Source organism: Choristoneura fumiferana, chromosome 25, assembly GCF_025370935.1.
Source record: "Choristoneura fumiferana chromosome 25, NRCan_CFum_1, whole genome shotgun sequence".
Taxonomy (NCBI): domain Eukaryota; kingdom Metazoa; phylum Arthropoda; class Insecta; order Lepidoptera; family Tortricidae; genus Choristoneura; species Choristoneura fumiferana.
Window position 1 is genome coordinate 3,131,389 of NC_133496.1, and position 15,401 is coordinate 3,146,789.

At 40.8% G+C, this 15,401-nt stretch overlaps 1 protein-coding gene across 1 annotated transcript in view; it reads left to right on the plus strand.

Moving 5' to 3' along the window:
• LOC141442432 (Y+L amino acid transporter 2) overlaps positions 1-13,887 on the plus strand; it is a gene marked incomplete in the record, with an annotated part of 29,496 nt that extends 15,609 nt beyond the window's left edge. Inside the window, 8 exon segments of the mRNA XM_074107414.1 lie at positions 5,013-5,106; positions 6,131-6,272; positions 6,893-7,023; positions 8,025-8,193; positions 8,715-8,808; positions 8,917-9,745; positions 9,934-9,989; positions 11,113-13,887. Coding sequence (XP_073963515.1) covers positions 5,013-5,106; positions 6,131-6,272; positions 6,893-7,023; positions 8,025-8,193; positions 8,715-8,808; positions 8,917-9,134 — 848 coding nt within the window.
• Positions 13,888-15,401: the final 1,514 nt, after the last annotated feature.

Here is a 15,401-nt window from a genome sequence, read left to right on the forward strand (position 1 = left end):
TATACATCACAAGTATTTAACACAACTTTATTTTACACAGTAGTTTCCTTTATTTGAAGGTCGCTAAGCGCGATCGGATTATTTCCAAATATCCTGTCCATGATATAATCATAACTTTATAATACGCCTTTGATATTAATGTCTTCTTGACAATAGATCTGAATTTTGTATCCGTTTCATTTTAATATTTTTTTGGAATTTTATTATAACGTGCAATTTCCCAGAAAAGACTTTTTGTTTTAGGCCAGTCTGTAAGATGGAACTTTAAGCTTCCCTGTGTTCTAGTAGCCTTTGGCTTATCGACGTTAGTGGAAATCACATATGTTCTTCCTAACATACATGTATTTTCAAAAACATAAGCGACGCAGGGTTAGGATATCTGTTTCCTTAGAAAAAGATCTTAAAGATTCACGCGTCTTCAAATTATAATTGCTTAATTGCTCTCTTTTGTAAGATAAAATTTACTCAATGTCTGCGCAGATCCCATAAATAAGGCCGTTACGAAATATGCTTGCTAATAACTGCTTAATTTTTGTCAGTGTAAGTCTGTCAGTAATGATCATTGAAAATTAAGATTTTCGGACTGTTTCTTATTGGTAATGCTTTAAAAGCACCACCATGCCAAATTTCTACACTTCTAACCTAACCTAACCTAACCTTAGGTTAGTCTAACCTAACCTGACATTATTCGCAAAATGACACAATTGTCCACGAAACTTTTTCCACGCACGACTAAATTGTGTAACCAGCTTCCTGGGACAGTGTTTCCGGAGCGGATCTATAAAAACGAGCATATCAGCGTCTCAAAGGGCCGGCAACGCGCCTGTGGCACCCCTCGTGTTGACGTGTCCATGGGCGGTGGTGATTGCTTCCCATCAGATGACCCGCATGCTCGTTTTCCCCCTCTTATATATTGTAATTTATGATGTAACTAGCTGCAGGTATTTCGATGTTCATGAATCCGCTTCATTCTTGACAAATCATTAGAAAATCGATTTATTCTCATTTTCCGATCGACTAGCCGACATCAAGCCATCCAAATTGGATGAAAGATGGCGTCCCAAGGAGCCTTTTTGTTCCCGACACAAAGCAAGCAATTTGCCGCAAATTGGTTTACTTAGCTTGGCACGAGAGTAGACTGCGATTATCGGTTTTTACTAATAAGGCCTTTTCAGTTGTAGAGAGACACATCGTGCGAGTTATGGTACAGTCGGTCGATGACTAATCAAAATATGACCAACTGTTTTTAACCACTAAGTACCTACTGGGGGCCACTACGAAATTCTAAAATCGAAGTTCGACTCGTACCGTCCCTCTGACTCTCGTATTAAATAGGTAGTAGTTTATGCAACTGTTAGGAACACGAGTGTGGTTATATGAAACGAGGCGTAGCCAAGTGTTTAAGGCCTAATTACCTAAAGTTGCATACATTACTTTATCTACATCCATATATTAAATCCTCTATCATGCGTTCAAGAACCATTGAGAATGACCTGCATTGCAACCAGAACTATGTCTGCCACACGAGCACTTGCGCCTGCGCCGATTTCGGTATCCTGATACAATACTGCCGTGTTCATAATAGAATCCAATGTCAATCCAACCACCTCAGGAAAACTCGCTTTCACGTAAAAATCGCGTCGAAATCTGTCCATCCGTTTGAGTTACAGACAGCAGATCTTGGCGTCGAACTTAGAACACCCTCTTTTTGTGTCGGGGTTTAAAAAAAGGACGGACGGACAGCAAAGTGATTCTATAAGGTTCCGTTTTTGCCAACTGAGATACGGAATCCTATTTGTTGTTGTTTTTGTTTTTAAATATGGCACTATTTTGCCAGTGTCTAGTAGGTTTTGCCGTTTGTGCGGTAAAAAATCTAGAAAACGAAATATGAGAGGTAAGGTGGATGAACGATGACAGCGCGAATCCTCTACGAAATCCTAAAAAGGCAAACGCAAATAGTAACAAAAAGTGAGTAAAAAGCCGTGGTGGCCTAGTGGTTTGACCTATCGCCTCTCAAACAGAGGGTCGTGGGTTCAAACCCCGGCTCGCACTTCTGAGTTTTTCGAAATTCATGTGCGGAATTAGATTTGAAATTTACCACGAGCTTTGCGGTGAAGGAAAACGTCGCGAGGAAACCTGCACAAACCTGCGAAGCAATTCAATTTGCGTTCTGAGAGGAGGCCTGTGCCCAGCAGTGGGACGTATATAGGCTGGGATGATGATGATGATGAAATAGTGACAAGCCTCATATTATTTATGAGCGACAATTCAGTTGAATTAACGGGTAAACGCTTGTAGTAACCATCACATGCAGTGTAAGTAAGCATAGTAATTGAATTGGAAGAAATAGCAGTTGGGGGCCGGATCCCGGCGATCATCTAATAAGACTCCGCCGACGCCTTCCGACGCCGATGGTCCGACGCAGATGGGTTTGACTTTCAAGTTATTTTTCACTCACTTCTCATGCTCGTAAAATTCTTTATAGGGTTCCGGAGCCAAAATGGCAAAAACGGAACCCTTATAGTTTCGCCATGTCTGTCTGTCTTGTCTGTCTGTCTGTCCGTCCGTCCGCGGCTTTGCTCAGGGACTATCAATGCTAGAAAGCTGTAATTTTGCACGGATATATATGTAAGCTATGCCGACAAAATGGTACAATAAAAAATATAAATAAATATTTTTTAGGGTACCTCCCATAGACGTAAAGTGGGGTGATCTTTTTTTTCTCATCCAACCCTATAGTGTGGGGTATCGTTGGATAGGTCTTTTAAACCCATTAGGGGTTTGCTATTTTTGCGATTTTTCGATTTAGCGATTTGTTAGCGAAATATTCAACTTTAAAGTGCAAATTTTCATTAAAATCGAGCGTCCCTCCCTCTCTAAAATTTAAACTAGTGGGTGGAAAAATTTGAAAAAATTCAGGATGGTAGTAAGTATATCAAACTTTCAAGGAAAACTATAACGGTTAAGTTTGCTTGATAATTATTAGTAGTTTAAGAGTAAATAGCAGCCTAAGGTATAAAATATACCTAAACTGGGAAGATTCCGTATATTCACCGTGCCAGTAATTTCACCGGCTGTCTTACTCTCCACGCCGAAACACAACAGTGCAAGCACTGCTGCTTCACGGCAGGATTAGCGAGCAAGATGGTGGTAGAAATCCGGGCGGACCTTGCACAAAGTCCTACCACCTGCCTGCACCTGCAAAGTTCGTGTTTATGCTGGATCTAGGCGACATAAAATGACTTTTTATGCTCTAGTGCATAAAGTAAAATCTTCGTCTAAGACCAAGGTAATCAGGTGTCAACAGCCACAAACAAAATAGTTTCTACAAAATTTTTAACTTATATGAAAGTAAGAATCAACCAAATCAATAAAATTAAAAAATATATATAATAATGCATGAAAAATAAAAGGTACATAGAAAGAGAACTGCTTCCACTGTTGATCCAATCTAGCTATTTCATTTCCTCGCAATCTAAGTGAAAAGCAGAGTGTTAAACTCTAGCATTAAACCCGTTTTCCCCTCGACGTGTCTATCCACCCTCGCCATACCGGCTCGGGTGGCTACATGAACGTCTTGGGTAAAATGGTTCGTCTATCGTTCGTCAATCTACTATTGTTACAAATCTTTAATGTTTTTTTAACCATCATCGTAGCTCTTAAACCAATGGATCAATTTAAATGTTGTTATTTTACGTGCAAGAGAGTTTGCGGTGTTTTTAGCTATGTTTAATTAAAATCGGTTCAGCTGTTTTTCTGATATTGAATTTTGGGATGACAAGGTCGTAGGCTTTTCTAGTTTCTAAGTTTGTTAGGTTAGGTTATTGCTTAGTTTGTCTGTGTTTTACTGGATACATTTTGGTGTGTGCAGAAGTTATATGGTTGAATTCCGTGAAATCCATTTTGCCACTGGCCATTTTACAATCGGAAATTAACAGTTAACATAAGGGAAAGAAAACAACAAAGGCGAACTCTTCCCTTAAAAGGATCTCTTCCTGTTATTAAATACGTCTCTTCGCCATAAACAAGGCTTAAGAAAAAACTGAACCGGACAGCAAGAGGTTTTTTTTTTATGTTTGTTACCTCAGAACTCCGTCATTTATGAACCGAACTGAATTTTTTTTTTGCGTTCGTCTAGGAAATGTCTTCAATTAGGTCCCATAAGTAAGTACCAAATCAGGATCTGATGATTGGATCTTAAGAAAATCGAGGGAACTCTTTAAATGTTGTAGGAACACCTATAGTAAATTGAATATATTTAGTAGGTAGTATAGTAACTCGTGAATTTGCTCTTGAAAATCATCATTTGGTGAAGTGGGACTGATGATGAAGTCCACAGTTGAGCATCGGAGTTACTACTCAATAACAAGTATTTCACGGGTTGGATTTTAATTACTTTAACACAGTTACTAAGCAATTTATGCTCCTCGTAATGCATATGGTAAAACGGGTGGTGAAGCACCATTACTCCTCAATAATGAACGTATCTGCATCGGAAAAAGCAAGCTTTCGTAAAAGGTGACGGCCAGTTGATATTAAACTATTGTATCTTAGATTATTAACACTAATAAGCGTGAAAAAAATATTTTATAACAAAATTAACCGAATACAAAAAACCATGAAAATATTTTTCTACCAGTCTGATGTCGGTCGGTGCCTCAACACGAGCCAGCAGGAGTGATTGAAGCCCAACATATAGTGCGTAGGTGAGGTAGATGACTATAGGTCCACTCCTGCTGGCTCGTATATATAGTGTATAGTTTGTATGTTTAATACGAGTATGTATCTAGAAAAGTATGGTACGGCGCCGTGCCTTGTTTTGTTTTGTTCGACTTAGTGGCATAATGCCGGCAGATATAATTATGTTTATCCATTGCCTAGTATCGACAGTAAAAGCTTTGCTTAGTTTGGGAATAAGTCAATTGGTGTCAATTGTCCCATGATATATTTTAAACTACGCCGAGCAAAGTTCGGTCGCCCAGGTACTAATAATAATATTCGTTGTTGTCCAGGCAAGACGGAACACTTCACGTTCGAAGGCACGACCAACGACGTGACGTCTATAGCACTGTCCTTCTACTCCGGACTCTTCGCGTACAATGGCTGGTATGTATTCAACATAATTTACTGCCCCATTCACTCACGAGGTGCCTCCTAGAGGCTCTCGGCACGAGTCTTGGCGAGTGGAGGCTGAAGGAGTGCTAGCCATCCACACTCTCGATTTATTTGATTGCCCACTACGTGTACTTCCTCTCTCTTCGAAATAAAAATCATTCATTTCTGGTGGGCTTATACGAAACTCGAAGTTCGTGTCGTGCGGTCTCTTTGACACTTATACTATTTAATACGAGAGCGATAGGGACGGTACGATACGAACTTCGAGATTCGTAGCAGCCCAGCTGATTTAGATTTCTTTTTGTTAAGGTCACAGCTCACTAAAGCCACCCGGCTCCCGACCAGCACCGCCTCGCCTCGAGCGGTTAATATTCTTCATATATGGATCTGTATGGGTATGCGCTCACTACATCAACTCCGCAGCGTCACCGGATCGCCTCACTCGCGAGGTTGCCACGCGCGGACGACGAGTAGACCAGTGGTCGGTGACAGCCAGCTGCTCGCCGCCGGTGACTACTAGGAAATTCGTGGACCACGCGAGGTCCACTCGTTGTCAACGCGGCGTCCACCCGTGGCCACCTGTCGACAACGAATGGACGCCGAAAGTCGAGGCGGTGCTGGTCGGGTGCCGAGTGGCTCTAATGCTGTGACCTTTAGAATGGGCTCGATTTCTAAAATTATTTAATTACCTAGTCCGTCAGTTTGTTAAAAAAATATCGGACACGTATTTTATTTTCTCTTTTGTCAATTAAACAAAGAATGATATAGCCCGTTAAAGTTCCGCGTGACTTCACGGGCCCTCGATCTCAAACTTTGAACACTTTATCATTGTAATTTTGTTTGATTGACAGAAAAAAATATCTGTCCAGTCCAATCTACGAATAAATAAATTATTTATTCGCAGTGTCCCATATTTTATATGATAGTATAACTGACGGACTAAATATATATTTTTTTCTCAGGAACCTACCCAATTGGGTGGTTTTATCTTATACAAATTCGTATTTTGTCGCAGGAACTACCTTAACTTCATAATCGAGGAGCTAAAGGACCCGGTGCGCAACCTGCCGCGAGCCATCGCCATCTCCTGCACGCTCGTTACTGTTGTCTACACATTAACCAACATCGCGTTCTTCACCACGCTGTCGCCTACTGAGGTAAGACTGTCGCCCATTGAGATAGAACTATCATCATCTGTCTGACTGTCGCTCATTGAGGTAATACTGTCGTTAACTGAGGTAAGGCTGGCGCCCATTAAGTTAGTTCTATCATCCACTGAGATAGAACTGTCGCCCACTGAGGTAAGACTGTCGGCCACTGTAGTAAAACTGTCACCCGCTGACGTAAGACTGTCGCCCACTGGGGTAAGACTGTCACTCACAGAGGTAATTCTGTCATCCATTGAGGCGAGACTGTCACCCACGGACATTGCCGTTACATGGAACATTAGCACAACACAGGAGTGACCTAATAGTAGCCGACTTTTCTGCTATCAATCAAAATTAACCTGGTAGAATACTGGTTGCAGAAAAAATGGCCCAGGTCAATCGAGTAACACTATCTTTAAGAGTATCAGCACAAATAATGGTACTAGTAGCTGAGGGCTGGAGGTTGCTGGTTGCTGGAAAGCAGGGAGAGGAGCAGTTGATTCCCATTGGTTTCTTCCTTGACCGACTGAGATTAGCTATCTCCCTCCCCCAACCCTTCTCTTTCCTCTAAATCTTTCCCAAAGGGTGAACATCATGGGTCTTTATTTCAAAGGTATTGTTTTTTCCAGGTGTTGGGTAGCGCAGCGGTGGCGGTGACGTTTGCGGAGCGCCTCTTCGGGTGGTTCGCGCTATGCATCCCGCTGTTCGTGGCCGCTTCCACCTTCGGCGCTGTTAATGGAGTGCTGCTTACTTCTTCGCGGTAAGCTTAAAATAAATATACTGCCCTCCTAAGCCATAACGCGTAATTAAAAAAAAAACACTTCTGAGTTATTTATATCATGTGAATGTAATGCAGAATTTCTAAGTATTATTATTAACTCAAAAGGTGGTCATAAACTTGAGCATTCGCCGTTTTTAAATTTGTCGAAACGAACGTTTAACGAACAGACTGAACAGAGCCGACATAAAGCTCAACATTGCTGAGCATTTACACGATCATTTTAGGGAACGCTCTAGCAAATTCTCATTGTTCACGATGTCATACGGAGCATGCACGGCAAAAAGCTCGAAGCAAATCAACCGTCGTTTCGCTCAAATTCTTGCTAGAACGTTAGCTAAATTGCTCGCTAAACGCTAAAACACCTGTTTATTTTGTGACCTTTTACCTGTAATGTAAAATTCGCCAAAGAAAGGTTATACTCCTCTAGGATCATACCTTGAAGGTTTTGTTCCTCCAGAATCATACCATGAAGGTTTGTCTCTCGAGAATCATACCCTGAAGGTTTTGTGCTTCGAGAATCATACCCTGAAGGTTTTGTGCTTCGAGAATCATACCCTGAAGGTTTTTTTCCTGGAGAATCATACCTAGAAGGCTTTGTTTCTCTAGAACCATACCCTGAAGGTTTTGTGCCTCGAGAATCATACCCTGAAGGTTTTGGTTCTTCAAGACCTTCAAAGTTTTGTTCCTCGAGAACCATACTCTGAAGGTTTTGTGTCTCGAGAATCATAATAATAATAAGCCATTTATTTCGGACAGAATCCATAGAGGTTAGTAACAATGAAAATAATAATAATAACAAGTGGTGTTGTTTTGGTTCTTCAGGAATCATACCTTCAAAGTTTTGTTTCTCGAGAACCATACCCTGAAGGTTTTGTTCTTCGTGAATCATACCCTGATGGTTTTGCTCCTCGAAAATCATACCCTGAAGATTTGTTCCTCGAGAGTCATACCCTGAATACTGTTAGTTTGGTTTTGCGCAGGCTGTTCTACGCGGGCGCGGCGCAGGGCCAGATGCCGGAGATGCTGACGATGGTGAGCGCGCGCGCGACGCCCGCGCCGGCCGTGCTCGCCGTGGCGCTGCTCTCGCTGCTCTACCTCACCGTCTCCGATATCTACGCGCTCATCAACTACGTCGGCTTCGCCACTTGGGTCAGTCCTGCTCCTGCTCCTGGTCCTGGTCCTCCCCTCCACTATAATACTACCACACACACACCCACACACATCACCGATTCATTGCAACCAAACTTCATATCGAATAACCTCACTGGAATGCAGAGCAATGTAGTATAGCTTGGAACGCTTTGATGTGCGCTCGTTTAATGATGATGGCGCTTCATGTGTTTGCGGCCTCGCTCGAAGTACCGAAATATTTGGGAATATTTGAGTACATACATCAAGATAAAGCGAGCATTCGCGTTATTGTGCGTGGCCTAGCATACCTTATGCTACACCTTTGACACAGTTTGGCCGTGGTCGCTGGTTAAGCGGTTGAGGATCAGAAGGTACAGGTCTTCCGGCAGATAATGAATTGCAATTTAACATAGACGATGACCTAGATGACGAAAGAGATGTTAGTGATTCATGGTCTATCCTATCTGATTCGGCCAAAATTGTAGATCCGCTAGCTTACTCGTACGACATTTTCTGAGTTATTTTTTATGGGTTTCCAGCTGAGTATCGGTGCAGCCGTGCTGTGCCTGCCTGTGCTAAGGTGGACCAAGCCCGATTTGGAAAGGCCCATCAAAGTCAACTTGTTCTTCCCCGGTAAGATAGAGCAATGAATACTATTTTGGATGTACTTTTTCGAATCTTGAAGAAGAATAAATTTTGATATGTTGACGATGATGAAAATGTGAGTTGTTTCGGTTGCAGTGATCTACATAATCTGCACGGTGCTGGTGGTGGCGGTGCCGGCGGTGGCGTCCCCCGCGGAGACCGGCGTGGGCTGCCTCATGATACTGACGGCCGTGCCCGTGTACCTGCTGCTGCTGGAGCCGCGCACGCGCGTCAGGGGACTGGGCGCGCTGACCAGTGAGTGGGGGCGAGGGGCACCAGGGAGTGACCCCGGGGGTCAAGGGGCCGCCTCATGATACTGACGGCCGTGCCCGTGTACCTGCTGCTGCTGGCGCCGCGCACGCGCGTCAGGGGACTGGGCGCGCTGACCAGTGAGTGGGGGCGAGGGGCACCAGGGAGTGACCCCGGGGGTCAAGGGGCCGCCTCATGATACTGACGGCCGTGCCCGTGTACCTGCTGCTGCTGGCGCCGCGCACGCGCGTCAGGGGACTGGGCGCGCTGACCAGTGAGTGGGGGCGAGGGGCACCAGGGAGTGACCCCGGGGGTCAAGGGGCCGCCTCATGATACTGACGGCCGTGCCCGTGTACCTGCTGCTGCTGGCGCCGCGCACGCGCGTCAGGGGACTGGGCGCGCTGACCAGTGAGTGGGGGCGAGGGGCACCAGGGAGTGACCCCGGGGGTCAAGGGGCCGCCTCATGATACTGACGGCCGTGCCCGTGTACCTGCTGCTGCTGGCGCCGCGCACGCGCGTCAGGGGACTGGGCGCGCTGACCAGTGAGTGGGGGCGAGGGGCACCAGGGAGTGACCCCGGGGGTCAAGGGGCCGCCTCATGATACTGACGGCCGTGCCCGTGTACCTGCTGCTGCTGGCGCCGCGCACGCGCGTCAGGGGACTGGGCGCGCTGACCAGTGAGTGGGGGCGAGGGGCACCAGGGAGTGACCCCGGGGGTCAAGGAGCTAGCTCGGGACCTACTGTGCTGAGAACCTTTTACCTACATCTGTTATATGTAGGATGTAGGTTAATGTCTGTACTTTATATCTACCGCGCTGAGAACTTCTATCTTCTTGATTATCTTAATTCTCATTTTCTTTTTCAGCTGCCGCAACGCATCTAATTCAAAAACTAACGATGGCAGTCCGGCCTAAGATGAAGGTGAGCATTAAGAAAAAAGCAAAAATAACTGTAAAATAAACTACGTTTTATAAAAAAGACATTCGAATCACCGGGCAGGATTCGAACCCACACTTCTTATGGCTTTACGCGCCAGAGGTGTCCAACCAATTAGACTACTGGAGAATCCGAACCCCGGTCATCTAGTTGGTAGCCACCCTTGACACGTGAAGCTACAGGTGTGGGTTCTGTGCTCGGTTTTGGAATTGGACGGACCCATGCCTTTGCCGTGGGTGTCGTATATAACAACTACGGAACCTAATGTCTGAGTAGGCAGAAGCACTTTATTGCAAATGACGGATTCCGGGCTCTTGCACCGCGATGGGGAAGGAAAATGGAAACCATCACTTTCCCAAGATAGTCACTATGAAGTAGTGCTAGACTCTGGCCAACGAAAGCTGTCCCAGACAAACCGCGGCAAATTAAAAAAAAATGAGGCTGACAATACTTGCTGTATGTACACTGATTAAACGATATTGATACTTATATATTTATTTAAATTTTCATGATATTAAATTATACTCGAGACTTCAAGCTGCATCAACATTCATTATAGTAATGTGTGAAAGTTGATGATGCACTTTAGTAGTCCCTTGGTAAATTGTATGACCTGTGTCTCTGTCAGTGCCCATTTACGTACAGTCCAGACGCATCCATTTTTGGACCATTTTGACCAGATTGGCAATGAATATTTCTTCTAACATTTTAGTTCTTACATAATCTTATAACATTTTCCATTTTGAGGATGGTAGGAGGTTGAATTAAACAAAAAAATTATTAATTTATTTCTTAAAGCAGAAATATCAAAATTATCTAAGTCGGGTTAGAATGACAAAATGACAATTTTGACAGTCTTAAAAATGATACTAGATTAAAGTTTCGTTAAAAATGCGTAGACAGCTTTCGCTGGCCCGAGTCTATGCTACTAATCATCAACTGACGCAACTGATACAACAAAGCCTACAAAAATATCTGATACGACTCTATTTCTAGGGTCGGTAGGACGTGTCAGATATTTTTGCACGCTCCTCTGTGGCAGATATTAATGCAGGTTATGCAGGTGACTTTACCGTCAAGTATCAAGTGATTTTGTTAATTTTTGCAGTGAACGGCTCATCGGAATCCATGGAACTCGCTCACATATCCGACCATTCCCGATGCATTAATTATGGAGTTGGAATTGACCTCGTATGTAAATTTTCTAATTAAAGAAAGGAATAAAGAAAACAACAAAATCATGAATAGCGTTAGGCTTCCAAAAAAAAAAAAATACAGCCGTTTCCGTTGTCTTATCTCTGGTAATATAGTGTTGCCAGTGTAAAAAACATACTCAGTGTTGCCAGCATTTTAGCAATGTTCAATGTTTCTATGATAGGGAAAACGGTCATATATGTGCTTTTATAATGTTTATTAAATTATATAAACACTTACAGCCCGACAGTAAGGGTAAAACAAGGACAAATTGTAAAAATTGTTGCCCTTTTTAAACATTGTACGACGAAATGTTACAAAATGTAGTGCCCTCGTGCAATTTTTACTGTTTACTGTCGGACGGTATGCTATTTGTAACTGTTACATAGCAGAGGTGTTTTATAATAGCATTTTATGTAAATGTAAGTCTTGATGACTGTTGTCAAAACGTAACTAACGTGTTTAGGGATAAATTTCACTTTAAATGAATTTAAAGTCAGAAGTTGCATATATAAAATTAAATTTTTATGACAATTAATAAATATCCGTACATTTATTTTGGTCATCGCTGATTTCTAACTATTGTCAATGGAATATTTGAGGTTTGCCCATTGGGACCATAGGGCCATCTAATAGAAATTTTATATGTTCCACGTAACCTATAATATCCATTTAAATCTATGGGTGGAAACACATGGAGTAGCTTTTGAAGCATGCGAAAAATTATGAGTAAAAATCTCATACCATACCACGCTTTATTATTTATGATTATGACCTCGAAAATGACAATATATTATGTATTATAACTAGTAGCTTTTATATGTATCTCTATTGTATGACAAATGTTGGTGTAGGTAGGTACTTGCAGGCAATTTAAGAAAACACAGTAATATTAGGGAAATTGAGATGGAAGGCTTATATTTAGAGGCTTGTTTGAGGCATATCAGACTATTCTGAACACTGTTATTCGTTCCTGGTTCGTCAATTTTAATTCTATGACTCAGGGTCGACGGAGTTCCGGTCAGCGGAGCTCCTGTTCCGCGTGGCTGAGGCGCTTCGCGTCTTTACGAAGTTCTTATAATACCCAACGTATATTTTTTTAACTTATTGACATAAACAGGTTAGGGGACACAGCGGCGGCCTAACCATTGAGAGGCTCCGGGCGGCAGGTCTTTGCGAGGCTCTTTGTCCTTCGTGAAAGTATGTGATGCGAAAATATAGTTAAAAAAAACCTTTTTTTTTAAATTTGTTTGGGTTGTTGCGCGAGGCCCCGTGCGGGCTGCCACTGAGTGAGGGTACAATACCATAGCCTCGTCAATCCTGACGTTTTTTTGTCATACATAATTCTACAGACCAAGCCGAGAATTCTGTTTTGGGATTTTCGGAATTACTTATATAAATTTAAAGTTTTCATTTCATTGAAAAATTTGTACTCCACCTAGTACAGTTGGTGCCTAAACATAGTACCTATCCACATTTCTTAGCAACTACATAATATGAAAAAGTGGATACAGTCAGGGAACCGACCGTACATTCGGAAGTTATTCTTAGAATTGATTTTCGCTATACACGAGGATTTACAAAGTTAAAACAGACGAACGTGGGACGGAGAAACAGACGAACAAGAAATCGAGTATTAGATGAATGAGGAACTAGATTTAAAAAAAAAACCTAAACCATATCAAATAGAAACTTCGTAGGTAATAGTAACAAATAGTAAAACACCTCTGGATTTTAAAAAAATGTCTGCAAGTATAGGTTTGTAGTTTGTAGCAGTTAATTATATAACGGCGAATGTAATGTTTGTCCAAATATAAAAATTGTTGGTTCTATGATCGGCAGCAAAACAATAAGAATGTTGGTATATTTTTTATTTTATTGAAATATGATTTTAATATTTTATGGCTGTGCCTTTTTTTTTAAGCATTCCCAAAGACTCATTTTGTTCGAGCGCTTAAATAATTTGTGTAATTAAATTAGTATAAGTACTCATAACTAGGTACATGTATGGTTTTTTTATACTTTTTATAATTTTTGATTGTTTATTTCGTTTGTAATTTTGTATATAAAGAAAAAACATACTGAACATTCCAAAACGCTTTGCCTCAATTTTGAATTGAAGGTAAATAATTAGTTTTTATTTTATAATAGTACCTAATACTTTTTACGCTTAAGGTTAAATATTTTAAATTAATTTCTTTGCTCATTTTGAATTAGATTTTACTGTGAGATTGTATTAATTACATCAATAACTAAATGTGTAGGATACTATTACTATTTGGAACCAAAGGTTCAATTACTAATTTTAATTTTGTATGATTTGTTTGTACTAATTTCCACAAAACCCAATATTTTAATGTATTAAGATTTATGTATTTACAGTATAATATGTAGGACGGTTTTGTCAAATAAAGGCCCCCAGCAGGATATCTTTCTGTGGCCCTTTTTTATAATATAATTTAAAATATTTTTCATGTAGGTACCAGAGTACAAGCATAAGTTACATTCACTTGTTATTTCAACACTATATTTTTCATTTACTCATCTCAAACAATGTAAGTATGAATAAATTCAAATACTATACTAAGTGTAATGTTATGTTTATGTGTGTCGCCGTTTGTGTTGCATCTGATGTACTCCTCGCAGGATGAACGCAGTATGACAATAATAAATTGTTAAAGAAAAGTGACGTTTTTATTTTAATCAATTATTCCAAATATTGATTTTTCGATTATTAATTTTAGTTTTAACCGTCTATAATAACCTTAAATCTGTTTGTGTAGATGATGCCAAATGATTATTAAGGTGCGCGCTGTTTTCTTCTCTTTCGGGTTTCTTCTAAGTATCGCTTGAGAAAGAGACGGTACGACAGTAGAATTTTATAACTATACTAACTTATCATCCCTATCCCGTGGAAACTAGGCAATTTAATATAATAAAAACTATCCTTTTTCCTTCCCCGGAACTCAAACTATCTGTATACCAAATTTCATCTAAATCAGTTCAGCGGTTTAGAGGTGAAAGGTTACAAACAAAACAAATAAAAAAACAAAATTAAAAATATTAGTAGGATTTGCGTAATCGCATTTTTACTCTGGCAACTTTTAATGTCTTACGTGACCACCCCGCAAATGTCATTTCTTCATCTGTCAAGTCAAGTCAATCAAGTCAATGTCAGAATTGGTAAACAAAGCCGTATTTTCACGTGTGTTAATATAAAAAACCGTAAATTATTATTATTGTATTGCGTTTTAAATATCAAGTAATTTGTTTTATCGCAGCCAGTATGGTGAAATTCGGCAAGAACAAGTTAAAAATGTTAAACAAGCTTTCCAAAGCGGAGAAAAATGAACCTAAAGTCGCGGGAAAGGTCACGAAAAAGAAGCATCAGGTAGCTGCAACCCAGGCATTAACTAATAAAAAGGCTTCTATAATAAAAGAACTTGCTACGACTAACAAAGATCTCATAGATCTTAAAACTGGAGAGAATAAAAAGCAACTGAGGTTTGCGAAATCATTGGTCGCAAAAGAGAGTAAAAAACCGATTCAGCCAAAGCAAAAACCGGTAGAAAAGCAGAAGAAACGACAGAAAACGCAAATCAACGACACTAAAATGCTATTGAAGTTGATGAAGAAAAAATAATTTAATCGCAGATTCATTCAGCACCAAAAATATAATATGTAAATGGGTAACACAGAGACAAGGTTACTTTCGCATTAAAAGACGACAAAATTTGGTAGTTGGTCAATCAAAGTGTGTGTTTTTCTGTCCCGTAAATCAGGAGAAATCAGTGATACACTTTCTTAGAAAAAATTATAAGTTATGTAAATAATTATAAGACGAGCATTAATTGTGTTAAATAAACAGTTTGCTATAAAGTTTTGTGATTATTATTATTGCTTTAATTAACCTGTAGTTTGCTGACATCACATGCATTTTATTCTTGTCTGTTGGTCATATTGGGAAGGGCTATTTACTTTCCAGAGCAAAAGGGGATGATAGCTAACTTCTGATAACTGAATTCTATACGGACAGGTCAGTGCACTAAATACTGTTCTTAAAAAAAAATGAGCTAGAACAGACTTATTATCAAAAGTGTATGAGGAAAAATGAACAATACACAATCAGCAGAATAATACTGTAAATAAAGTAACTTTATTGGTGGTTGTCTTTGCTGGATGCACAGCAGTATTCTCATACCA